Below are 26,543 nucleotides of genomic sequence, written 5' to 3'. Positions count from 1 at the left end.
CCTTCTTCCCGCGTTTTAGCTATCGCTTTTGACATGGCTTCAGACACAACAGACTGTGTTCTGTCCTGCAGCGCCGTGAAAGAGTCGGTGGGGCTGTGTGGGGCAGGGTGCCGGCTCTTCTTCAAATGCCAGGGCACTGCTGTGGGGAGAGTTGGAGTTCTGTGGCCTGTGGTCCTAGGACCTCTGCCTGATGGAGAAAGCCTTGCCTTGCTCTCGGCTTCCTCGTTGCAGGCTACAGCATTTCTTATGCCTGTGGAGACGAAGGGCCGTACTGAGTACTCCACATCTTCAGCAGGGGCCACAGGGCTGTGTGGGACACGTTCCCACCTCTCTGCCTTCACTGTCCTGTCCCTCTCAGCAGAGACACATGGAAGAGGTGGCAGAAGCTCTCGGTGGCTGAGGGCCTCTGTACCCGATGCCTTTGCTCTTCCTCTGGCAGAAGTTGCAGAGGCTGCTGCTTGCAGAGGGGGCAGCTTGCAAGTGGCCTTTTCAGATGATGATGTCTTTGCTTTAGGCACTTGCTTGAGAGTCGCTGCCAGCCTTGGGAAAGCCGGCACGGCTGGCAGCTGGATTCTCTCGGCCCCCCGCAACCCACGGTGTGGCAGCTTCTTCTCCATCTGCAAGAGAAGGCGAGGAGAAAGTCCAAGTTATTTGGGCCATTTCTGCCATTTCCCTCCACGTCCCCCCTAGAAATGCTGCTGTGAGCTGCCCTGCAGCGGCCCCCGGCACGCCCTGGCAGCTGCCCACGCAGAGCGGGGCTCAGCCTGCCAGGGTAATGCCCTGCCTGTCTCCTCCTGCGAGTGCTGCCTGCTCATCGCAGGCTGCCAGGGCTGCCAAAGATGTTCGACCGAACCCTCCTGGGGCTCCCGACTCCGTGTGGCAGCTGCCAGTGTGACGCACGCTCTCTGGGCACGACCGCACCGGCAGCCTGTCCGCATGGAGGGACGGTGGAGGCAGCTCCTGGCTGCGCACAGCCAGGTTGAATTAGGCCACGCTGCTCTTTGTGCCTCTGGGCACAGAACTGCCAGGGCCACGTGGGCTTTGGCTGTCCTGGGGGTGGGCTCTTCTTGGAGAAGCCCCAGGTTTGGGAATAATTGTGTCCAGGTCGGAGGGGCTCAGGGCCAGCTGGCCGACTCACTCCAGCACCGTTCTCCTCATCCTGGTGCTCTTGGTGCCATCCCGTCACACTGCTGTCCCTATTTCGCTCCCTGAGCCTCCCAGCAGCAGCTGAGCATGCAGCCCAAAGTCCCCGCGCGTGGGGGTCCTGCAAGTTATCTCCTTTCTTACCAGGAAAAGTTTCTTTCTTTTTAGGGAGTCCATAAATATTGGCAAAGCCCCTGGGACTCCAAGAACCAGATCAAACCAACCTTATGGTTCGGACTGTGACCAAGGGCTCAGAGAAAAGGAGCACTGTTCTTAAAAGGACAAGATAAAAAATGTCAAACATGCAAGGCCTCCAGATAACAGGAGCCCCTCAGGCCCGGAGAACTGGACCAAACCAACTTTATGGCCCAGATTATGACCAAGGCCTCAGAGAGCATGCGCAAGGAGACGAGGTGAAAAGTTCAACCCTGGTGAAGACATCTCACTTCATCCTCACGACCCTCAGTGCCCACCACCAGAAGGCACCGCGCAAGCGCAGAGGGAATGGAAAGCGCAGCTTATGGAAATGACTTCTTGGAACTAATTTTAATACTAAGCGGGGACAGGTTATGAATATGTATAGGCATACTGCGAAACCTCATGCATATGTAAATCTCTACTGCATATAACCAAAGCAAGTTGCCGTGTTAGGGGCGCACGACTTTGGTGGGACTACCCCCAGTGCCGCCCAGTGCTGCATAAACATACCTACTTTACAATCTTACTGCTTGTGGAGTCAGCTTTACGAGAGTCAATCTTACCTGTTCTGGTAGACTCTCCCTCCATCGTTGTGTCTCCCTTCTTTTCCAAAGCAAAACCCTTGGGTGCTTGGAGAGACCCTTCCCCTGCAGCTCTTCCCCGAGGTATGTAGAGCCCAATCCTGGAAGAAAGACCAAGGCAGTGTGACTCCAGAGCACTACATTCTAGGGCTGTAGGGTGCTGGTCTTGGTGCCAGCATCTGAGAGGGGCTTGCTGTGGGCTGGGCAGGCAATAGACATTCCCCCAGCCCTAGCTACACAAAGAGAATGCCCCCTCGTCCAAAACAAGCAAGAATCGGTGGAGTGGAGGAGGAAACAGTGCTTGGAGAAGTCTCCCTCCAGCTCCTCCCTGAGCATTGGGCAAGCCCTGGCACTGCTGATCTTCCGGAGAGGAGCTGAAAAGCTGCCAAAACGCTCAGCCGAGGGCTGCAGAAGCAACGCGCCCACGTGGAAAAGATGAGGACACCTCCAGAAGCTGGATGTGGGACTATGCTTTTTCTCTCCCATGTGGCCAAATCTGTTGTGCCTAGCCTCTGCAGGAGAGACAGTCGTGGCTGAGACCATGGCCAGGAAGGGATGCCCTTGCCAACGGAGGCATCGCGGCTGCTCAGGCAGAAAGCAGCCCACGGGCACAGCTTGCAGGGCTTAATGTTCACCCCTCCTTTACGAGCAGCACAAGCTGCCCAGCAAGTGCCTGCACCCGGCAAATCACTGCCTGGCTTTGTGCAGGGGCCAGACTCCTGTGCCTCATCAGGAGATGCGTCTGACCCAGAAGGACAAGGCCCTCCCAATGCAGCACTGCAATGTGCCCTTGTGTCCAAGGACAGCCAGGCATAATTAAGGAAAATAAATCGAATTACACCTTACAGAAAAGAAGCAAGGAGCAAAGTAACTACACAGGCCTGCAGAGGAGGGCAGTCACATTTGCGTAGCTGCTGGGCTCTCCAGCACTGATGCCCTGCTGCTGCTCTGCACCTGCAGCTGTGCCAGATGCCAAGAGGAGAAGTCAACCACCAACGCAGCCATCAGGGTGCCAACAGCATGGAGAGGGACATTTCCGGCAGCTGCTGCCTGCCAGAAGGTGCAAAGCATTGGCAGGTTTTGGCTTCTGAGGTACTCAGGCTTTTCTCTGGATCTCCTGGAGGAGCTGTGTAACCCCTGCACTGCCTTCCCAGCAGCAGCTGAGCATGCAGCCCACATCCTTGCACATTGGAGCTGTGACATTCATCTCTCTTCTTACCCGGAAAAGTTTCTTTCTTGTAAGGGAGCCCATGAATACTGGCAAAGGTCTCTGAAACCTGGAAGATGGGCTTCTGTACATCAAGGAGCTCAAAGCCCACCATGGGGAGCTCCTCTTTAATCATGAAGAAGGCACTGAAGAAGGCACAATAATTGGCAAAATGTCACATCTCCAGAAGCATTTCCCTTCTAACAACCCAGGTAGGCGGACCACACTGGCTACCTTACAGAGGAGGATTTGCTGCAAGAGATTTTGCTCACCTGCTGGGTGCCCAGGCAGGAACCTGCCGTCAGTGGGACATGCGTCAGGCCCATTGTGGAGTTCACCAAGTCCCTGCGTGCAAGGAAAGCTTCTCGATGACTCAAGGGGAAGAGCTCTGGGGCTGCCTTCTATGGCTTTCCCCAAGCCTCATTTGGGAGAAGGCTCTTTTTCCCCAGCAGCCTGGCCCAGCTGTGCCTCCCCTGTCGCCCTGGAGTCTGGCTGGAGAGCGACTCTGGGGTGTGAGCAGCCGGCTCTTAATAGCAGGAGGCATCCCTGACAGGAGGAAAAGAGAAGGCTAGTCAGAGCTGCTCCTTGGTGGCCACAAAACTTCTTCACACAGAGGGTGGTGAGGCACTGGAACAGCTTGCCCAGAGAAGCCGTGGATGCCCCATCCCTGGAGGTCTTCAAGACCTGTTTGGATGAGGCACTGGGCTACTTGCTCTAGTGAATGGCATCCCTGCCCATGGCAAGGGGCGGGAGGGAATAGAAGATCTTTAACATCAATTGCAACCCAAGCCATTCTGTGATTCTCTGGAAAGGTTCAAGATTCTGCTCCAGTGAGGAGAGCTGAGTGACACTCCCTGCTCCCTTCAGGGAGAAGGGTGCCAGTGAGAGCCCAGAGGCCTCACTGAACAAGGGGCTGTGGAAAGAAGGCTGTTGCAGCAGAGGACTACCAGAGCGGGAGCTCCTCCACAGTCTTCCCGGGGATGTCCACAGCTCTGCTCTTGGTCCTGCCTTCCTGCAGGGCCTCCTTCCTCTTCCCCAGCTGTTTCCTAACACGCCAACTCGGCCTCCCCTGGTCCCAGGACAAGTGGGCACAGCTCCCTTCCACACGAGGTGTGTGACTGTCAGCTGCAGGGGAGCTTCAGGACTTTGGGTCTGCAGGGCGACAGCTGGAGGCAGGGCATCTCCATGCTCATTGCCTGACCCCGAAGCAGCCAGGGGATGGAGAGCCAAAGCCCAGAGCTGAGCGACCCGCATGCTGGATCCCTCGGGCAGCCTGCTGCAGCTCAGCTTTCCCTGGCCTTTGTGGGAGCTGGCCCACACTTGCTTGGCATTGACTTCCTCACAGGATCTGCCTCAGTGTTCTCCTCTGGGGGGTGAGGGATGAGGACATGCTGCTGCTTCATAGGCACTGCTGCCATCTGCAGAGACTTCGATTTCAGGTCCACAAGTGCGTTCTGTGGGGTGGCAGCTCTGGGAAAGAGCGGAGTAAGAGGGCAGCATGAGGCTGCAAAGCCCACCTTGTTCAGTGCGAACTGCCTGCGCATGAAGTGGGATACTGCATCCCAAATTCTCCCCGTCCTTGCAAATCAAACCCACAATATCCCCTTCAGCCGTGCCCTGGGGATGGCAACAAGGCCGCCAATGCCACGCTGCAGGCTGGCACGGCCTGCAGATGCCAGGCTGCCAAGCCCAACGTGCGGCCGCCAAGCACGCGCCACCTGCCAGAGGCTGCAGGAAGGCTCCAGAAGCAGCGGCAGCAGCCCGCGCAGGGGCAGCCGCGAGTGCAGGAGCCGCTCCTGGGCTCTGGGCTCAGCGGCAGACGCCTGCCCCTGCAGGGAACGAGGCCCACCCAGAGCCTGCCCAGCGGCATGGGCCTTGCCCAGACATCCTGGGGGGAAGCCCTGGCCGCAACAAGTGAGCGGGGGGCATGCAGAAGCCCCTCACAAATGCTGACAAAAAACAGGGCTCACAAAGTGAGAGGCCATGTCACTTACCATGACAGCCCCAGAATGCGGAGAAAAGCGGCACTGCCTCTCCAGACAGCACAAAGTTTCCTTCAGCACAAAGAAAAGGAAAGGCCTCTTGGCTCTAGATGCCGCCCGACACCACTGACAGCCGTGCTGCAGACAGGCCAAGGCCTCAGCCAGCTTGTGGCGCGGGGGGGCAGGCAGAACTGCCAAATGGCCGCCAGGGCTGTCAGAGGGTGGGGCTGGAGCCGCCCTGTCAGGGAGCAGCTTTTCTCTCTCTCTCCCTGCATTCAGGGAGCACTTTCCTGTAGATCCCCTTTCCTGTAGGGCCACAGCTGAGCCGAGCATGCCAGCACTGAGAAGGAAACTCTCTCCTTTCAGTCCCATACAAACCTCGAGAGTGCCCCAGGGGGTGTGCAAGGTGATCCATTTGGGTGTGGGAAGGAAATGCTAGAACTGCCATTTGTTTATTCATGAAATCTTGAAAGGGAATAAGGAAGAAGGAATGCTTCACGAGTGTTTAATATAGAGCTTGTGCCTGGCACCCTCCCTCAGTGTCTCCATGTGTCAGATGGCCACGTCGCACGTGGTCTGTGAGGGACGAGCGTGTGCCCCACAACACGGAGGGCTTCTCCGTGGCACCCTCACTCGGTCACAAGCTTTCAGCATTATGTGACGTAGCAGATTACATGGGCCGGGTTCAGTAGACTTCAGGATGATGTGCTTAAAAGGGATTTGAAGAAATCAGTTCAAAGGATGCCTATAGATTGGGATCTCTAAGGCCAAAGGCAGCAATTCAGCAAGAGGTATTCCACCCAAGTGGAATTGACAGCAACTTGCATCGAGGCTGCCTGATGAGGGATCAAAGTCCCCGAAAGTTTTAGGAGGAGAGAATGAAAACTGTGAGAGCATGTGAGAGAAAGAGAGCTCTTCACTTTCTTGTATGAGTGATGTGACCAAAACAATCAACTTGTCCTTCAGTTTTGTGCTGTGCAGATTTAAAGTCCCTGGGATAGGCTTTGGCCCTGCTGGCTTTCCTTCCTTTCTCCCAAGTTTCAAACTCTCTCTCTCTCTCTGTTTTTTGGCCATGTGCAGACCCGAGAGGTCATGGAAAAGCCGTTTCCCAAAAAGAGGCTCTTAACTCCAAAGCTCCCGTGGCAGCAGTACCAACAGGGAAGGAAGACTTGTTGCTAATTCTGGGCTGAGTGAGGAGTGAGGGCAGGTGCTGATGCCTTTTTTTTTTTTTCCCTGGGACCAAAGGGAAGGTTGCAGTGAGCCGTTACCTTGGAAGTTCCACCACCCTGGAAGGATCAAGAGCTCCCAGCTCTTCCCAGCTCTCCAGGCACAGGCAGGATCTGATGCTGGATCCTAAGGGCACCTGGCTTTCAGCAAGGGAGAATCAGCAGCCTCAGCTAGGAGGCCTTCGTGGCTGTCTTGGCAGGCCACGAGTGGTGCTACTTGAACTGCTTAACAGTCCCACAAAAATTGTGAGGTGGATTATTGAGGGAACAGAGCATCTCTCCTATGAAGAGAAGCTGGGAGAGCTGGGACTGTTTAGCCTGGAGAAGAGAAAGCTCAGGGGGGATCAGTGGATAACTGCATGCCTGCGGGCAGGGTGCAAAGGCAATGGAGCCAGGCTCATTTCAGTGGAGCCCAATGACAGGACAGGAGGCGATGGGCACAGAAGCAAACACAGTAGCTTCCACCTGAACCTAACCTCAGGATCCATTTCTGTAGTGTGTGGGTGAGCGAGTCCTCTCACGGGTTCTCCAGTGAGGCTGTAGAGTCTCCCTCCTCAAGGGGAGACACTTGAAAGCCATCTCCACAGGACATGCTCCTTGGACACTGGTGCTGGGTGGCAATGTTTGAGCAGGGGGTTGGCCAAGCTGACCTCTTCAGGTACCTTCCAACCTCAACCATTCTGTGTTTCTGTGAAATCAGAACACTACAAAGCCCGTGCTGGTCCTTCCAGCAGGAAGCAAAAGACTTTATTGGGCTCGCAGCTGCTCACAGCTGCGAGGGGTCCTCGCTGGTTTCCCTGATGCTTGTGTCATCTTTGGCATTGGAAGCACAGGGATTTTCTCACCAATGCTAGGGAGAGAAAAAGAAAGGGTTCAAGTTTCTGTTCCAGTGAGGGCAGCGGAGTGACACTCCCTGCTCCCTTCAGCCCCAGTCCTGCGGAGTGTGCATATGCAGGAGTCCCAAGGCTCTGTGTGGCCTTGCGGGGGCCCCTCGAGTCCCAGCCAGTGACAGGGAATCTACGCAGCGCCAGGCCGAGGCGCTGTGTGAGGCCAGGCTGGAGACCTTTGGCCAAGCAGCTACGGAAGGCCAGGGCAAGGGTTCTCGTGAGCCCAGGGGCCTCATTGCCCAAGGAAGGGGCTGTTGCTAGTGGAATGAAGGCTGTTGCAGGAGAGGTTTACCAAATCAGAAGATCCTCTGCAGAATTTCCAGGGATGTCGACAGCTCTGCTCTTGGTCTTGTCTTTCTGCAGGACCTCTTTTCTCTTCACCAGCTGTTTCCTCACCCGCACACTCCGCACTGAAAGGCAGCTGCAGCAACAGAGAAAATAAACTCTCAGGTGGGCTCTGAAGGTCCCCACCTCTGGCTGCCCAAAAGCAAGGAGCACAGCCTCCTTCCATTGTGGGTGCGTCACTGTCAGCTGCAGGGGAGCTTTAGGACTTTGGGTCTGCAGGGGGACAGCTGGAGGCAGGGCCTCTCCACGGTCATTCCCTCTGTGAAGCAGCCAGGGGATGGAGAGCCAAAGCCCAGAGCTGAGCAACCCACATGCTGGATCCCTCGGGCAGCCTGATGCAGCTCAGCTTTTCCTGGCCTTTTTGGGTGCTGGCCCACACTTACTTGGCACTTGGTTTGCTCAGAGGAGCTGCCTCAGCCTTCTTCTCCGGCGGGTGAGGGACGAGGACATGCTGCTCTTTCATGTCCACTGGCACCATCTGCAGAGACTTTTTCAGTTCCACAAGTGCCATGGAGGATGCACTCTCTGTCTGAAGCCTCTGCATTTCCACCTGCGTCTTCTGCTACAGGAGAAGAAGAAAGAAGGAACATTTTTAGATGGGGGTGCTAACGTGGGAGCTGTCCCATGGCAGTGGGGCAGTCGTCCCCTCAGGGTTTCCTCAGGCTCAGGGCAGTTTCCCTGCAGCCTGCTTTCTCTCAGAAAGGCAGCATGAAACGGTAACACCCTCAGCCTCTGAAACTAAGGGCAAGAACACTTTCACTGCAGTGGGCTTTGGAGGAGCCCTCGCCCTTCAAAATATAAAACAAGGCTCAGAAAGGGCAGATTTTTCTCTTGGAGAGAAGCTTCCTTGCAGAGCTAAGAGGGGAAGAGTGTTCACATGGCCCCCTGAGAGAAGAGAAAGGTTCCTTCTGGAGTGCTTGAAAGCACTTGGCATACCCAGATACTCTCTCTCCCGTTCGTTTTGCCACGAGCCTTGCACTGTGCCCACATGTTCTGTCTCTCCCATTCTTTCTTCAGCTGCTCCTCAACCAACAATGCCTGCAGAGTTTTCTCATCTTCTTGCTGGTACAGGCAGCATATTTCCTACAGGAGAGAAGGGCATGCAACGATCAGAGAAACATCAAATCTCCACAAAGGCAACCCGTGAAACAACCCGGCAATGGGCACACAGATCCAGTGGCTACCTGTCCTGCTCTCCGTTGACCTTCACAGGCAGGGGCTTGATTTTGGGGCCAGGCTGCAGCACAGTGCTTGCCCTTCCCCTCTTCTGCCATTTTTGAGTTGCTCTCCTGACTTGCTGTTGGCATTCTGCAAGCACACAAGAGGAGGATTTGCTGTTAGAGATTTTGCTCAACAACCAGGTGCCCAGCGAGGAAACAGCAGTTGGTGGGACATGTGTTGGGACCTCTGTAAAGTTCACTAAGTCCCTGAGCCAAGGAAAGCCGCTCAATGACTCAAGGAGAAGAGCCCAGGGGCTGCCTCCTCCAGTTCCCCCCAAGCCTTACCTGGGTGAAGGCACTTTTTCCCCTGCAGCCTGGCCCAGATATGCCTCCCCTTTCATCTTGGAGAGTCTGGATAGAGAGAGACTCTTGGGTGTAAGCAGCTGGCTCTTAATAGGAGGCATCCCTGTAAGGAGGAAACGAGAAGGCTCGTCAGTGCTGCTCCTTGGTGGCCACACAAAGAGGCAGGGAATGAGCCTCCCTGCTGGATCCGGTGCTACTTGTAAAAGGCAGAGCAAGCTGGGAGATGGGTTGGCCTAGAAGGGAGTCTCCTTGGCCACTGGCATTTCACGGGTGGGGATGGGAGTCATCTGCACAGGACATGCTCCTTGGACACTGGTGCTGGGTTGCCCAGTTTGAGCAGGGGTTTGGCCAAGCTGACGTCTTCAGGTAGCTCCCATCCTAAAACCATTCTGTGTTCTGGGAAATCGGCACACTACGAAGCCCGTGCTGGTCCCTCCAGCAGGAAGTAACAGTCTTTATTGGGCTCGCAACTGCTCAGGTGGGGATGGGAGTCCTGGGACTCCCTGCTGCCACTGTACCCCACATTCTACCTTTGGACACATCTCATCCAGAGTGGGGCTTTCAGTAGACAGGAGCTCCAGGAGGCCAGCGTGGAAGAGGCCTGAGCACTGTCGAATGCTACGGGAAGCTCTGGGCTGCCCTGCCATTCTGGTTCCTACGAAGGCCCAGCAGAGCTACTGCCGCAGGGAACTGGGGTCAGAGGAGGGGCCTCATCCTGTGCAAAGCGCAGCCTTCCAGCTTTGTCTCTGTACCCCTTGCCCTCAGGAGGACATTCAGAAGGGAAGGGCAGAGAGGTCGCCCAGGGGCTGTCACTCCCAAGAGCCCGCTCTCACATTACCTCTTCTGGTAGACTCTCCCTCCACACTTGCGTCTCCCTTCTTCTCCAAAGCAGAACCCTTGGGTGCTTGGAGAGACCCTTCCCCTGCAGCTCTTCCCCGAGGTATGTAGAGCCCAATCCTGGAAGAAAGACCAAGGCAGTGTGACTCCAGGGCACCATATTCTAGGGCTGTAGGGTGCTGGTCCTGGTGCCAGCATCTGAGAGGGGCTTGCTATGGGCTGGGCAGGGAATAGATATCCTCCCAGCCCTAGCTACACAAAGAGAATGACCCCTCATCCAAAACAAGCAAGAATCGGTGTGGAGTGGAGGAGGAAACAGTGCTTGGAGAAGTCCCCCTCCAGCTCCTCCCTGAGCACAGGGCAAGCCCTGGCACTGCTGATCTGCTGGAGAGGAGCTGAAAAGCTGCCAAAACTCTCAGCCGAGGGCTGCAGAAGCAATGCACCCACCTGGGAAAGATGATGACACCTCGAGAAGCTGGGTGTGGGACCATGCTTTTTCTCTCCGATGTGGCCAAATCCGTTGTGCTTAACCTCTGCAGGAGAGACAGTCGTGGGTGAGACCATGGCCAGGAAGGGATGCCCTTGCCAACGAAGGCATCGCGGCTGCTCAGGCAGAAAGCAGCCCGCAGGCAGAGCTTGCAGGGCTTAGTGTTCACCCCTCCTTTACGAGCAGCACAAGCTGCCCAGCAAGTGCCTGCACCCGGCAAATCACTGCCTGGCTTTGTGCAGGGGCCAGACTCCTGTGCCTCATCAGGAGACGCGTCTGACCCAGAAGGAGAAGTCCCTCCCAACGGCCTCTCGGGGCATTTCCCAGGAGCCCTGGGCTGTGCTGGTGCAGTGAGAAACTTACAGTGAGGCGGCATTTCAACAGCTGGCCGTTGCTATTCAGGTTGTGAACAAAGTCGGAGGAAAAGTGCATTTGGACTCTGCTCTTGCGGAAGACCAGGCGGCCGATGTCCTTGAAGATGAAATCCACAGCCTGCTTCTTTGCAAGGGTGTAGGAGAGAAAGAGCAGGGTCTCCTGAATGCAGCGCTGCACGGTGTCCCGAGGAATGCCGATGTCCAAGGACAGCCAGGCATAATTCAGGAAAACAAATGGAGGTATTCCTGAGGGAGAGGAAGCAAGGAGAAAATAACTAAGACAGGCCTGCAGAGGAGGGCAGTCCCATTTGGGTAGCTTCTGGGCCCTCCAGCACTGCTACAGAGCTGTCTTGCAGACTGCTCGTCTGGAGGAAGAGAATCCCTGAAAGACAGAGCTCCAAGCGCCTGGGGCAGCACAGTCGTGGGGCATCGCTGATGCCATAGAAGCTGATGCCCAGTGTCAGCCTGCACCTGCTGTTGTCCGAACTGCTTAGAGCAGAAGTCAACCACCAACGCAACCATCAGGGTGCCAACAGGATGGGGAGGGACGTTTCTGGGAGCTGGTGTCTGGAGGGACGTGCAAGGCATTGATGGGCCTTGGCTTGAGAGGAGCTCAGGCCTTTCTCTGGACCTCCTGGAGGAGCTGTGGAACCCCTCCACTGCCCTCCCAGCAGCAGCTGAGCATGCAGCCCAAAGTCCCCGCGCGTGGGAGCCCAGACAATCATGTCTCTTCTTACCAGGAAAAGTTTCTTTCTTGTAAGGGAGCCCATGAACATTGGCAAAGTGCTCCGAAACCTGGAAGACGGGCTTCTTTGCGTCAAGGAGCTTAACGCCTGCCATGGGCCGGTCCTGTTTAACAGCAAAGAAGGTGCCCAGCCCAGGTACTGTGACACCCTGAAAAGCAAGAAATCAGGAACACGGGTCAGTATTTCTGGGGCTTCTCCAAGCAAGAAGATGGGCCCTCATGCCTTGGCCACTGCTCACGAGAAGGTGCCAGGCAGTGTCACTCTGCAGAGCCCTGGAGATGGCCTCAATGTCACGGATTTTCCCAACAAGCAGGGAAAGCCTTGAGTGCCAGCACCAGCGACATGCTGGCCTGCCCACTCTGGCCACGGGCAACACACAAGCACCAGGCAGAATGGACCCCGTCCTTCTGCTGGAGCTGGGCTCTTCTTTTGTGCATACTGCCAGAGCAGCAAGGGGCCCCTGGCACCTCTGCAGTTTGCAGGCCACCGCTGGGGTGTTTCTGATGCTTGAGGAGGTGGGCTGTGGGAAAGAGCAGAGTAAGAGGGCAGGATGAGGCTGCCAAGCTCACCTTGTTCAGCGCAAACTGCCTGCGGATGAAGTGGGATACTGCATCCCAAACTTTCACAATCTCTGAAAAGCAAGGGCAAGAGACGTCATACTGCAAGCCAGCTTTCTCGTCCAGCACAGTCCTCGTGGCCAATGGGGCCAGTGTCTATGTCCCCAGACCCTCCCTCTCTCTCCCCACAAGAAACTGCAGCTCAAGTGGGCTGCGCTGCTGCCTGTTCCTCAGGCACCTCCTGTTGGGCTCACCATCGTCCTGGAGGTGCATGAGTGTTGGACACATGAGGCGGCCGTTGCACAGGATGGGAGCACTCCTGGCCTCCATCTCGCTCCGGGCCTCCTCCACTCGTCAGCAGGAATTGTCCCACGCGGGGATGCTGCTTCCCAGTGCCTTTGGCTCCTTTCTGCAAGGCAGCTCCTCAAGATCACAGCGGCAGCCCCAGCAGAGCAGCACCAGCCACTGCCTCCTGAAGGCCTCGCAGCCAAGTGAGGGCAGGTCGCGGCGCACAGGGCTTTTGAGCAGGACGTGGTGTGATGTCACAGATGGCCCCGCTGTTGCCTCATCGCGTGTCACAACAGGGGCTGCAGCCTGCCCTGTCAGGGAGCTGCCTCCCCAAGGAGACTGCTGCACCCTGGAGATTCGGGCAGAGCAGTCCGCAGGCTGTGAGGGTCACTGCAGGGTGCTGGCCCCAGGCCTTGCCCCAGGAGCAGGAAAGGAGGCTGCAACTTCTCTCAGCACTGTCCAGGACTTTTCCTTGGGCTGAACCTTCCCACGTCATCCAGCTATAGGTGCAGGGAGCACCGTCCCCTTCCACTTTCTGTGCGTGACCCTCAGCTCTGGTGATTTTTTAGCCAGCAGGGTGACCACTGGAGTTAGAGCCTCTTCGTTTTCATTCCTTCTCTGAAGCAGCCAGTGGGTGGATGGCCAAAGACTGCACTAGAGTGTTGGGGAATACTGTGACTCCAAATGTGTAATAACGCAAGTGCATTTTAAAAGAGGTCAGTCAGAAGCTTTATTAACACTGATCACACTGCAAACATTTGGGCAGCATTTCTCTCTCCTCTTCTGCTTTTTCTTCCAAGTGGTTGCAGCTACCCACTATAAATAAAACAAAGGAAATAAAGGAAAGTGGTGAGGAAAATGTAATGTTACATAGCCAGGTGTGCATTCTCGTGAAAAATGGGCTCCAGACAGTTCTTTCTATGGTAATGAGGCCAAGTGCCCACACCAGGCTCAGACTCTTTAGGTAGCTTGTTAACTGCCACAGACCACAACGTGGAGTGATGGCACTTGGTGGAGCCTGCAGAACTGGCACACCCAGTATGGTCTTAGCAAAAGCTGTATGTACCCGCCTGAGAACTTTTGCAGGACATGCTAGGAGCAACAAGCAGATTAGGTGACAAAACACCAAAAATCCTGTTTTGAGAAAGCTTAACTCTGGAGAAGAGCAAGCTCTCAGGGAGACATAAATGAAGGACTGGTGTCTACCCGAGGCCTCAGTCCAAAGCACCGCGTTGCATGGAAATGAGGAAGACGATTGGTGGAGTCAGGACTGCTGTAACAATGTGACTGTGTATGTTCACACAGCATTTTGTTGCAAATTTTATATGAACTGCTGAATATTTTAATGGTGACCTCTCACTTCCCTAATGGCAGAGGGGTCACACGATCGTGAAACAAACTTCAGTAGAACCTTTGTAAATCTGCTCTTGGGTCCATGGTCCCTCTTCTGTCACACGTCCCGAGTCACTGTTGTGACACTGCCTCTCCGTATTCCACAGGCTCCTAATCCATACAGAATGTACCCTAACAATATTTTGCTTAGAATTTGGAACCTCAACTCAAATGCTATTAATGTATGAACAACCGTCCGCTTTGAGGAAAGCAAAAGTATACAAATTATTTATAAAGTAAAATTATTTATAAAGTAAAAGGCTGCCTTCTATGGCTTTCCCCCCCCAGCCTCATTTGGGAGAAGGCTCTTTTTCCCCAGCAGCCTGGCCCAGCTGTGCCTCCCCTGTCACCCTGGAGAGTCTGGCTGGAGAGCGACTCTGGGGTGTGAGCAGCCGGCTCTTAATAGCAGGAGGCATCCCTGTAAAGAGAATATGAGAAGGCTAGTCAGAGCTGCTCCTTGGTGGCCACAAAAATTCTTCACAAAGAGGGTGGTGAGGATTGACATCCCACACAGAGTCTCCAGCCGAGAGAGAAGCCATTTCTCCTTCTTATGGTGCTGCTTCTGCAGTGAGAGGGGCTTTGCTGGGCTCCCCCACAGGGCCTCCAGCCAAGGAAGAGGCTGAGGAAGTACAGTCTACAGTCTTTGCTCTGGGAGGAGGCACCCTGTGACAGAGAGAATATGGATGAGCTGCACACTTCCTCAGGAGAGGCCTGTGAGGAGGACGCTGAAGCTGCTGCTTCAGAGAGAATGGCTTATTTGGCATCCCACACAGGGCCTACATCCAAGGGAGAAGCCTCTTCTCTTTCTCGTGGTGCTGCTTCTGCACTGTAGACAGTACATTGCTTCTTTCTTATTTCTTTTCAAGATTTAAAAAAAATAAAAGCAAATTCTAGAATTTTCTTTCCACACCTGAGAAATGTGTTCATCAGATTTGTGTCAATATGGAAAAATGCTAGGGCCGCATGGTATGATGAATGTGACCTTCTGTCTTACATACCCTTGTATAACCACAAGTCTAAGAAGAACAGAGTGGTTAATGTATATAGATCTTGTATCTTGCAAAGGAATGGTCCAGCAATTCGTGTCAATAGGGGATAAGAGAACAAAGGGGTTTCAGAATAACTGCTAACTATGATGACTGTTGCTTAGGATACTACACAAGTCTCTGATATCTGGCCAAGAGATTAAGGAAAAGGGGAAAACCAAAGGACAACTAAAAGACAAAGTTTGCATGGGACGCTGCGCAAGTCTGTGACATCCGGCCAAGATGGACAAAGGAGAAGGACAAGAAAAAAACCCTGGGAGGAAGACTAAGAGCCTTCAGCACGAGAGACCCCCAGAGATCCCCAGAGACACCACTGGAGACTGATACACATGCTCCAGTAGGAGGGCTTGGATTCCGGAAACTAATTATAATAACCCTTTTTTTTCTAGAAGTAGTAATGAATATGTATTAGACTGGTAGCATAAAAATCAGCTGCTTGATGTAACTGGTGTGCGTCTTGCTGGAGCAGAGACTCCTGGCGCACCCAGCGCTGTTTGCTTGCCTCTGTTCTTTTAATAAATTGTAAACTTTAATTGCAATCCTATTTGGGACTCAGTCACCAGACATTTACAAATAAGACATACAGTATTACCACTCCAGTTCATATCCCTCCAGCAGCTGCAAAATTCACCCAGGTAACCTTGTCACAACTGGGAGAGGCCCGCTTACCCTTCTCCTGCTTCTTCTACAGTCATTAGCAGGTACATCCTGGCTCCCAATACTAGGACGCAGCGGTGACCTTGGATTTGCTCAGTCTGCTCCCAAGATTGCTAGCGGCCACCCTATCGGTCAGCAAATCCCCTTTGACCATTCTGTCGATCAGCCTGTAGGGTACCCTCCTCCCTTACAGGGACTATGCCGTACGCCAGACATCTCAGCAAGGTTTATTGGTGGCCCCGGCCAAGAGCAGGTGCCCCCTATGACTTACTGGCCCCCTTTGTTAAACATACCGCTTGTCTGCAGCTTCAGGAGGTCATGGTCTGCTCCCACAGGGAGCGGCTGGGAGCGAAGGCTCCTCTGAGGAAAATACCCAGGGCGCGCCTAGGGGCGTCCGATCCCGCAGCCGAGCAGAGTGTCTCCTGGCTGGCTTGACAAACTGACTTGCAGAAAACAGACTCCACAACCTGTAAAGTTGTAAAGTAGGTATGTTTATTCAGCGCTGTGCACACACGCCAGATGCAAGGGGGATAGCTCCACCTCACTTGCACACCAACAGTTACTGGCAGCATGCTTATAGTAGTGGGACAAATACATATTCAATTAATTTCCTGTAAGTCTCTTGTATGTTCATCAGGTCTCCGAAGAATCATTAGTGTAGGTTCCATATGCATACTGGCCACATCACGCATGGTCTCTGAGGTGTCCTGAGGGACAAGTGTGTGCTCTGCAACACAGAGGGGAGCTTCCCCTGCAACTCCTCCATGAGGTATGTGGAGCCCAATCATGGAAGCAAAACTAAGGCAGTGTGACTCCAGGGCACCGCTTTCAATGCTGTAGAGCGCTGCTCTTGGTGCCAGCATCTGAGAGGGGTTTGCTGTGGGCTGGGAAGGGAAGAGCCATTCCCCCAGCCCATGGTTTTTCCAGGCTGTGGAAAACTGTGCTTGGACTTTGCTCTTGCGGAGGAGCATGTCCTGGTGTCCAAGGACAGGCAGGCATAATTCAGGACACCAACTGAAGGTACACCTAAGGGAAAAGCAGCAAGGAGCTTCTGAGTAACTAAGATCGGCCTGCAGAGGAGGGCAGTCACGTATGGGCATCTGTTGGGTCCACCAGCACTGTGAAAGAGCTGGCTGGCTGATGGCTCCTGTGGAAAGAAGGAAATGCCTAAAAGGCAGAGCTCCAAGAGGCTGGTGCAGCACAATCATGGTGTGTCACTGATGCCACAGCATCTGATGCCCTGCTGCTGCCCTACACCTGCAGCTGTGCCAGCTGCCAAGAGCAGAAGGCAATCACTAACACACTGTTTTGCAATCTGCAAGCACACAAGTGGAGGATTTGGTGGCAAAAGCTGTTGCTTATTAACCAGACACCCAGCAAGGAACAAGGCATGAGATGGACCTGTGTCAGAACACCTGTGGAGTTCACCCAGACTCTGTGCCCAAAGAAAGCTGCTCGCTGACTCACGGACAAGAGCCCAGGGGCTGCATCCTCCAGCTCCCTCTCAGCCTCACCTGGGAAAAGGCTCTTTACTCTGCCTTCCCCCAGTCCCAGGAGCTGGGAGCACAGCCTCCTTCCGTTGTGGATGCGTCACTGTCAGCTGCAGGGGAGCTTTAGGATTGTGGATCTGCAGAGGTAAGCCTGGAGGCAGGGCCTCTGCATGGTCATTGCCTCCCCGAGGCAGCTAGGTCAGGGACAAAGCCCAGAGCTGAGCGACCCGCATGCTGGATCCCTCGGGCAGCCTGCTGCAGCTCAGCTTTTCCCAGCCTTTGTGGGAGCTGGCCAACACTTCCTTGGCACTTGATTTGCACACGGAGCTGCTTCAGCCTTCTCGGGGGAGTGAGGGATGAGGACATGCTGCTGTTTCATGTCCACTGGCACCATCTGCAGAGACTTTTTCAGTTCCACAAGTGCCATGGAGGATGCACTCTCTGTCTGCAGCCTCTGCATTTCCATCTGCGTCTTCTGCTACAGGAAAGCAGAAACAAGGAACGTTTTCAGGTGGAGGTGCTAATGTGGGAGCTGTCCCATGGCAGTGGGGCAGTCATCCCCTCAGGTTTTCCCCAGGCTCAGGGCAGTTTCCCTGCAGCCTGCTTTCTCTCAGAAAGGCAGCATGAAAGGCCTCAGCCCACAGCCTCTGAAGCTAAGGGCAAGACACTTTCACTGCAGTGGGCTTTGAAGGAGTCCTCGTCCTTCACAAAAGAAAACAAGGCTCAGGAGGGGCAGGTTTTCTCTTTGAGAGAAGATTCCTGGTAGAGCTCAAAGGGGAAGAGTGCGCACATGGTCCCCTGAGAGAAGAGAAAGGTTCCTTCTGGAGTGCTTGAAAGCACTTGGCATACCCAGATACTCTCACAGAACCACAGAATCACAGAATTTCTAGGTTGAAAGAGACCTCAAGATCATTGAGTCCAACCTCTGACCTAACCCTAAAAGTCCTCCACTAAACCATATCCCTAAGCTCTACATCTAAATGTCTTTTAAAGACCTCCAGGGATGGGGACTCAACCACTTCCCTGGGCAGCCTGTTCCAATGCCTAACAACCCTTTCAGTAAAGAAGTTCTTCCTAAGATCCAATCTAAAACTCCCCTGGCGCAACTTAAGCCCATTCCCCCTTGTCCTGTCACCAGGCACGTGGGAGAACAGGCCAACCCCTACCTCACTATAGCCTCCTTTGAGGTACCTGTAGAGAGCGATAAGGTCGCCCCTGAGCCTCCTCTTCTCCGGGCTGAACAAGCCCAGCTCCCTCAGCCGCTCCTCGTAGGACTTGTTCTCCAGGCCCCTCACCAGCTTTGTCGCCCTTCTCTGGACTTGCTCGAGCACCTCCATGTCCTTCTTGTAGCGAGGGGCCCAAAACTGAACACAGTACTCGAGGTGCGGCCTCACCAGAGCCGAGTACAGGGGAACAATCACCTCCCTAGCCCTGCTGGTCGCAGTGTTTCTGATACAAGCCAGGATGCCGTTGGCCTTCTTGGCCACCTGAGCACACTGCTGGCTCATATTCAGCCGACTGTCCACCATCACTCCCAGGTCCTTCTCTGCCTGGCAGCTCTCCAACCACTCATCTCCCAGCCTGTAGCTCTGCTTGGGGTTATTGCATCCCAGGTGGAGGACCCGGCACTTGGCCTTGTTGAGCTTCATGCAGTTGACCTCAGCCCATCGGTGCAGCCTATCCAGATCCTCCTGCAGAGCCTTCCTACCCTCGAGCAGATTGACACACGCACCTAACTTGGTGTCATCTGCAAACTTATTGAGGGTGTACTCGATACCCTCATCCAGCTGTATGAAGTATTAGGGGGGACCTGCCTCCAGCCAGGGGGAGGAAAGGGACAATGGAGTTTATTGGACTGTGTGGATTCGATGGCCTGGCACATCAGATGCACAGAAGTATGAAGCTTTAGTAGACACCAGTGCACAGTGTACTGTAATGCCATCAGGCCCTAAAGGGCTAGAACACATCTGTATTTATGGGTTGATGGGGGTATCCCAGCAGTTAACTGTATTGGAGGCTGAAGTGAGTCTGACTGGGAATGAGTGGCAAAAGCACCATGTTGTGACTTGCCCGGATGCTCCATGCATCCTTTGCATAGACTATCTCAGGAGAGGATTTTTCAGGGACCCAAAAGGGTTCTGCTGGGCTTTTGGCATAGCTGCCTTAGAGACAGCGGACATTAAACAATTGTCTACCTTGCCCGGTCTCTCGGAGGACCCTTCTGTTGTGGGCTGCTGAAGGGCAAAGAACAACAAGTGCCAATTGCTACCACAACTGGGCACCGGTGGCAATATCGCACCAACTGAGACTACCTGATCATCACCATCCATAAGCTAATTCATCAACTGGAGAGCCAAGGAGTAATCAGCAAGACTCATTCACCCGTTAATAGTCCCATATGTCCAGTGTGAAAGTCTAATGGTGAGTGGAGACTAACAGTGGACTATCGTGGCCTGAACGAAGTCACACCACCACTGAGCACTGCAGTGCCAGAAATGCTAGAACTCCAGTACAAACTGGAATCAAAGACAGCCAAGTGGTACGCCAAAACTGATATCACCAATGCATATCCCTACGTTGACAGGGAGGGGTACGGAGAGGACAAGGAAAGCCCACCTGTTAAATGCGTGGCTCCGGGGCTGGTGCCTACGCAGAAATCTTGGGTTTTTCGACCATGGGGCAGTTTACTCAGCACCTGGTCTGATGGTCGTAGACGGGTCCCTATCCTTTAGGGGAAAAAGGATCCTTGGCCAGGAGCTGGCGGGGCTCATTGAGAGGGCTTTAAACTAGGTGAGAAGGGGGATGGGGCTGAAGCAAGGATTGTTGGGGCTGTGCCAGGGGGAGCAATGGCAAGGCCGGAGGATAAGGTAAAGGCCCAGCTGAAGTGCATCTACACCAATGCACGCAGCGTGGGTAACAAACAGGAGGAGCTGGAAGCCATCGTGCAGCGGGCAGGCTACGACTTGGTTGCCATCACGGAAACGTGGTGGGACCAGTCTCATGACTGGAGTGCTGCGATGCCTGGCTATAGGCTCTTCAGAAGGGACAGGCAGCACAGAAGGGGTGGCGGTGTGGCTCTCTATATTGGAGAGTCTTTCGATGTTGTAGAACTCGAGGCTAGGAATGGCAAGATCGAGTTCCTTTGGGTTAGGATCGGCAGGGACAACAAGGCTAGTGTCCTGGTCAGGGTCTGCTATAGACCGCCGAACCAGGATGAGGAGACGGATGAGGAGTTCTACAGGCAGCTGACAGAAGTTGCGAAATCTTCAGCACTTGTACTCGTGGGGGACTTCAACTTCCCTGACATATCCTGGAAGCACAACACAGCCCAGAGAAAGCAGTCTAGGAGGTTTCTGGAGAAAGTGGAAGATAGCTTCCTGACGCAGCTGATTAGTGAACCTACCAGGGGTGGTGCCCCGCTAGACCTTCTCTTCACAAACAGAGAAGGACTGGTGGAGGATGTGATTGTCGGGAGCTGTCTTGGGCAGAGTGACCACGAAATGGTGGAGTTCACTATTCTTGGCGAGGCCAGGAAGGGAACCAGTAAAACCACTGTATTGGACTTTCGGAGGGCTGACTTTGGGCTGCTCAGGACGCTAGTTGGTGGAATCCCTTGGGAGGCGGTTCTGAAGGGCAGAGGGGTCCAGGAAGGCTGGGCGCTCTTCAAGAGGCAAATCCTAATGGCGCAGGAGCGGTCTGTTCCCATGCGCCCAAAGATGAGCCAGCGGGGAAGAAGACCAGCCTGGCTCAATAGAGAACTGTGGCTTGAGCTTAGGAGAAAAAAGAGGGTTTATAATCTTTGGAAAAGTGGGCAGGCCACTAGGGAGGACTATAAGGATGTAGCGAGGCTGTGCAGGGACAAAATTAGGAAGGCCAAAGCTCATCTGGAGCTCAATCTGGCTACTGCCGTTAAAAATAACAAAAAACACTTTTATAAATACATCAACACAAAAAGGAGGACAAAGGAGAATCTCCATCCTTTACTGGATGCGGGGGGAAACTTAGTTACAAGAGATGAGGAAAAGGCGGAGGTGCTCAATGCCTTCTTTGCATCTTTAGCGGCAATACCGGTTGTTCTCTGGATACCCAGTACCCTGAGCTGGTGGAAGGGGATGGGGAGCAGGATGTGGCCCTCACCATCCACGAAGAACTGGTTGGTGACCTGGTACGGCACTTGGATGTGCACAAGTCGATGGGGCCGGATGGGATCCACCCAAGGGTACTGAGAGAACTGGCAGAGGAGCTGGCCAAGCCCCTATCCATCATTTATCAGCAGTCCTGGCTATCGGGGGAGGTTCCAACTGACTGGCGGCTAGCAAACGTGACGCCCATCTACAAGAAGGGCTGGAGGGCAGACCCGGGGAACTACAGGCCTGTCAGTTTGACCTCAGTACCAGGGAAGCTCATGGAGCAGATCCTCTTGGGAGTCATCATGCGGCACTTGAAGGGCAAGCAGGTGATCAGGCCCAGTCAGCATGGGTTTATGAAAGGCAGGTCCTGCTTGACGAACCTGATCTCCTTCTACGACAAAGTGACGCGCTGGGTGGACGAGGGAAAGGCTGTGGATGTGGTCTACCTTGACTTCAGCAAGGCTTTTGACACCGTCTCCCACAGCATTCTCCTCAAGAAACTGGCTGCTCTTGGCTTGGACTGGTGCACGCTTCGTTGGGTTAGAAACTGGCTGGATAGCCGGGCCCAAAGAGTCGTGGTAAATGGAGCCAAGTCCAGTTGGAGGCCAGTCACTAGTGGCCTCCCCTAGGGCTCGGTGCTGGGGCCGGTCCTCTTTAACATCTTCATCAATGATCTGGATGACGGCATTGAGTGCACCCTCAGTAAGTTCGCAGATGACACCAAGTTAGGTACGTGTGTCGATCTGCTTGAGGGTAGGAAGGCTCTGCAGGAGGATCTGGATAGGCTGCACCGACGGGCTGAGGTCAACTGCATGAAATTTAACAAGGCCAAGTGCCGGGTCCTGCACCTGGGGCGCAATAACCCCAAGCAGAGCTACAGGCTGAGAGACGAGTGGTTGGAGAGCTGCCAGGCAGAGAAGGACCTGGGAGTGATGGTGGACAGTCGGCTGAATATGAGCCAGCAGTGTGCTCAGGTGGCCAGGAAGGCCAACGGCATCCTGGCTTGTATCAGAAACAGCGTGGCCAGCAGGGCTAGGGAGGTGATTGTTCCCCTGTACTCGGCTCTGGTGAGGCCGCACCTCGAGTACTGTGTTCAGTTTTGGGCCCCTCGCTACAAGAAGGACATCGAGGTGCTTGAGCGGGTCCAAAGAAGGGCGACAAAGCTGGTGAGGGGCCTGGAGAGCAAGCCCTACGAGGAGCGGCTGAAGGAGCTGGGCTTGTTCAGCCTGGAGAAGAGGAGGCTCAGGGTCGACCTTATCACTCTCTACAGATACCTTAAAGGAGGCTGTAGTGAGGTGGGGGTTGGCCTGTTCTCCCATGTGCCTGGTGACAGGACAAGGGGGAATGGGCTAAAGTTGCGCCAGGGGAGTTTTAGGTTAGATGTTAGGAAGAATTTCTTTACTGAAAGGGTTGTTAGGCACTGGAACAGGCTGCCCAGGGAGGTGGTGGAGTCACCATCCCTGGAAGTCTTCAAAAGACGTTTAGATATAGAGCTTAGGGATATGGTTTAGTGGGGACTGTTAGTGTTAGGTTAGAGGTTGGACTCGATGATCTTGAGGTCTCTTCCAACCTAGAGATTCTGTGATTCTGTGATTCTGTGATTTTTCTCCATCCCTCTAGCAGCAGAGTGCAGGCCACTGTTTGCTTTCACTTGGAGGGGAGTCCAATACACCTGAAATCCAGGGGTGGAAGCACAGCCCTACCATTTTCCATGGACTGATCCAGTCTGCGCTGGATCAGGGGAAAGCTCCTGAACACCTTGCAGTACATTGATGACCTCATTGTGTGGAGTGACACAGCAGAGGAAGTTTTTGAGAATGGGAAGAAAATAGTTCAAATCCTTCTAAAGGCTGGTTTTGCCATAAAACAAAATAAAGTCAAAGGACCTGCACAAGAGATCCAGTTTTTAGGAATAAAATGGCAAAATGGACATCAGCAAATCCCAATGGATGTGACAAACAAAATAACAGCTATGTCTCCAACAACTAGCGAAAAGGAAACAAACTTTCCTAGGTGTCGTGGGGTTTTAGAGAATGCACATTCAAAATTACAGTCTGATTGTAAACCTGCTCTACCAAGTAACCCGAAAGAAGAATGATTTCAAATGGGGCCCTGAGCAATGACAAGCATTTGAACAAATTACGCAGGAAATAGTTCATGCAGTAGCCCTTAGGCCAGTCCGAACAGGACCAGATGTAAAGAATGTGCTCTACACTGCAGCCAGGGAGAATGGCCCCACGTGGAGCCTCTGGCAGAAAGAACCTGGGGAAACTCGAGGTCAACCCCTGGGGTTTTGGAATCAGGGATACAGAGGATCTGAGGCCCACTACACTCCAACCAAAAAGGAGATATTGGCAGCATATGAGGGAGTTTGATCTGCTTCGGAAATGGTCAGTACTGAAGCACAGCTCCTCCTGGCACCCTGACTGCCAGTACTGGGCTGGACGTTCAAAGGAAGGGTCCCCTCTACACATCATGCCACTGATGCTACATGGAGTAAGTGGGTCGCACTGATTACTCAGCAGGCTTGAATAGGAAACCCCAGTTGCCCAGGAATCTTGGAAATGATTATGGACTGGCCAGAAGGCAAATATTTTGGGATATCACCAGAGGAGGAGATGGCCCATGCTGAAGAAGCCCCATTGTACAACAAGCTACTAGAAAATGAGAAGAAATATGCCCTGTTCACTGATGGGTCCTGTCGTATTGTGGGAAAGCATTGGAGATGGAAGGCTGCTGTGTGGAGTCCTACACGAAGAGTTCCAGAAGTTACTGTGAGGGAGAAAGTGAATTGAGTCAGTTTGCAGAAGTGAAAGCCATCCAGCTGGCTTTAGATATTGCTGAATGAGAAAAATGGCCAGTTCTCTATACTGATTCATGCATGGTAGCAAACGCCCTATGGGGGTGGTTACAGCAATGGAAGCAGAACAACTGGCAGCACAGGGGAAAAACCATCTGGACTGCTGCATTGTGGAAAGATATTGCTGCCCGGGTAGAGAACCTGGTTGTAAAGGTACACCATGTAGAGGTTCATGTGCCCAAAAATCGGGCTACTGAAGAACATCAGAACAACCGGAAGGTGGATCAGGCTGCTAAGATTGAAGTGGCTCGGGACTGGCAACATAAGGTTGAATTATTTATAGCTTGATGGGCCCATGACACCTCGGGCCATCAAGGTAGAGATGCAACATACAAATGGTCTCGTGATCGAGGGGTGGACCTGACCATGGACACTATAGCACAGGTTATTCATGATTGTGAAACATGTGCTCCAATCAAGCAAGCCAAACAGTTCAAGCATTTTTGGTATGGAGGACAATGGCTGAAATATAAATATGGAGAGGCCTGGCAGATTGATTACATCACACTCCCTCAAACCTGCAATGGCAAGCACCGTGTACTTACAATGGTGGAAGCAACCACCGGATGGCTGGAAACATATCCTGTGCCCCATGCCATTGCTCGGAACACTATCCTGGGCCTTGAAAAGCAAGTCCTATGGCGACATGGCACTCCAGAAGGAATTGAGTCAGACAATGGGACTCATTTCCGAAACAACCTTATAGACACTTGGGCCAAAGAACATGGTATTGAGTGGGTGTATCACATCCCCTATCATGCACCAGCCTCTGGGGAAGTTGAATGATACAATGGACTGTTAAAGACTACACTGAAAGCAATGGGTGCTGGGACATTCAAAAATTGGGACACACATTTGGCAAAGGCCACCTGGTCAGCAGGTCTGCCAACCGAGCTGGACCTGCCCAATCAAAAGTACTTATATACTGTAGAAGGGGATAAGGTTCCTGTAGTGCATGTAAGAAACATGCTGGGGAAGACAGTCTGGGCTACTCCTGCCTCAGGAAAAGGCAAACACATTCTTAGGATTGCTTTTGCTCAGGGACCTGGATGCACTTGGTGGGTAATGCAAAAGAATGGAGAGGTCTGCTGTGTACTTCAAGGGGATTTAATACTGGGTGAGAATAACACGAGTTGAATTGTGTTATGTTAATTATCATATAATACTGTATGTCATCACTACTATGATTTCTATGTCAATGTCCTATTAATGGTATCACAGTAACAAACACACAAATACTGGTGAATGAATTTAGATAGAATTGGACAAGCACAGCAATGTGATGGAACAAGAACGGGCTTCAAAGTGTGACAATCCAACATCACGCACCAATAAACAACATATAAGAAAAAATATATAGGGGTGGCTGGCCAGGGTGGGGGGGGCCATGTCATCGGTCATCATGTGGTGAGCAACTGTATGGTGCATCCTTTGTTTTGTACTTTATTATTATTATTATTATTTTCTGTCCTAATAAACTGTCTCTATCTCAACACACAAGCTTCAATTTTCTCGTTTCTCTCCCCCATTCCAGAGAGGGACGGGGGAAGGTGAGCCGGGAAGGAGGGGAAATCATCATTTCCAATTAAGCCGCAAGATCTCTCGAGTTCTATTTCAAAAGGATTGTTGGACTTGCTCCCTGATGGCTAGAAAGACAGAAACAGCCCTGATTCTGATTGCTATTCTATTAGCAGCAGCGACTGTGTCTGGATTCTCTAGGTTTCTAAAAACATTGGATCCTACTCACTCCCAAGAAGGAATAGATTTTGAAGTTGAGCTCCCTACACATAATCCTGTCTACAATATTATGTGTTATCAAAGGAGCCTTTTAAACAATGTCGACAGAAACTCCCGGGACAATAGTACTGAGCCTGGGCCTGGGTGTGGACGATTCCATCGTCTATGTCATTGATAAAGGTGTTGAAGAGCACCGGTCCCAAGACCGACCCCTGAGGGACACCGCTTGTGACCGGCCTCCACCCAGACAGAACCGTTGAGCACAACGCTTCGGTTGTAACCAGCCAGCCAATTCTTTGTCCACCTAACTGTCCATCCTTCAAATCCATACCTCTCCAATTTAGAGAGAGGAATGTGGTGAGGGCTTTGCTCAAGTCCAGGTAGATGATATCCATTGCTCTTCGTTTGTCCACTGATGCCATCACTCCAGCATAGAAGGCCACCAGATTGGTCAGGCAAGATCTGCCTTTGGTAAAGCCGTGCTGGCTGTCTTGGATCACCTCTTTATCTCGTGCATGCCTTAGCATGTCTTCCAGGAGGATCTGCTCCATGATCTTCCCAGGCACACAGGTGAGGCTCACCGGCCCATAGCTCCCCAGGTCTTCCTTGCAGGCCTTTCTCAAAAATGGGAGTCATGTTTTCCAGTCACCAGGGACCTCACCTGACAGCCATGATTTTTCAAATATGATGGAGAGCAGCTCGGCAACCACATCAGCCACCTCTCTCTATACACATCCCATTTCATTAGGCAGTCCTGGACTTGTTCCACTGTCACAGTGGGATGGAATCTGCTCCTCTCACCCTCTCCTGGAGCTTCAGGGTACTGACAGACATAGGAAACTTGACCACC

General features: G+C 53.2%; 1 protein-coding gene and 1 long non-coding RNA gene across 3 annotated transcripts in view; both read right to left on the bottom strand.

Annotated features, from left to right (window-relative positions):
• The window catches only part of LOC137847173 (coiled-coil domain-containing protein 81-like), a 68,018-nt gene extending 50,393 nt beyond the window's left edge, over nucleotides 1–17,625 (bottom strand). The window contains exons 1-13 of one of the 2 annotated variants that reach the window (XM_068665486.1): nucleotides 15,770–17,625; nucleotides 12,348–13,197; nucleotides 12,106–12,167; nucleotides 11,528–11,684; nucleotides 10,780–11,036; nucleotides 10,377–10,462; nucleotides 9,931–10,049; nucleotides 9,075–9,195; nucleotides 8,754–8,877; nucleotides 8,506–8,652; nucleotides 7,953–8,131; nucleotides 7,517–7,645; nucleotides 6,383–7,187 (exon numbers count right to left, since the gene is read on the bottom strand). In XM_068665486.1, coding sequence (XP_068521587.1) covers nucleotides 7,085–7,187; nucleotides 7,517–7,645; nucleotides 7,953–8,131; nucleotides 8,506–8,652; nucleotides 8,754–8,877; nucleotides 9,075–9,195; nucleotides 9,931–10,049; nucleotides 10,377–10,462; nucleotides 10,780–11,036; nucleotides 11,528–11,684; nucleotides 12,106–12,167; nucleotides 12,348–12,423 — 1,560 coding nt within the window. In that variant the 5' untranslated portion in view covers nucleotides 12,424–13,197; nucleotides 15,770–17,625 and the 3' untranslated portion in view covers nucleotides 6,383–7,084. Of the gene's footprint in view, nucleotides 1–6,382; nucleotides 7,188–7,516; nucleotides 7,646–7,952; nucleotides 8,132–8,505; nucleotides 8,653–8,753; nucleotides 8,878–9,074; nucleotides 9,196–9,930; nucleotides 10,050–10,376; nucleotides 10,463–10,779; nucleotides 11,037–11,527; nucleotides 11,685–12,105; nucleotides 12,168–12,347; nucleotides 13,198–15,769 lie in introns of those variants that run through there. The other variant, XM_068665539.1, reaches the window with a different exon arrangement.
• On the bottom strand, nucleotides 607–4,821 carry LOC137847597 (uncharacterized). Its single transcript, XR_011091006.1, has 3 exons — nucleotides 3,402–4,821; nucleotides 1,905–2,023; nucleotides 607–617 (listed from the first exon to the last, which is right to left on the bottom strand). It is a non-coding gene; the product is annotated as an uncharacterized lncRNA (long non-coding RNA).
• Nucleotides 17,626–26,543: the final 8,918 nt, after the last annotated feature.

Source organism: Anas acuta, chromosome 1, assembly GCF_963932015.1.
Source record: "Anas acuta chromosome 1, bAnaAcu1.1, whole genome shotgun sequence".
NCBI lineage: Eukaryota > Metazoa > Chordata > Aves > Anseriformes > Anatidae > Anas > Anas acuta.
Note: the sequence above shows the minus strand (reverse complement) of the source record. Positions and strands in the feature narration are given on the sequence as shown.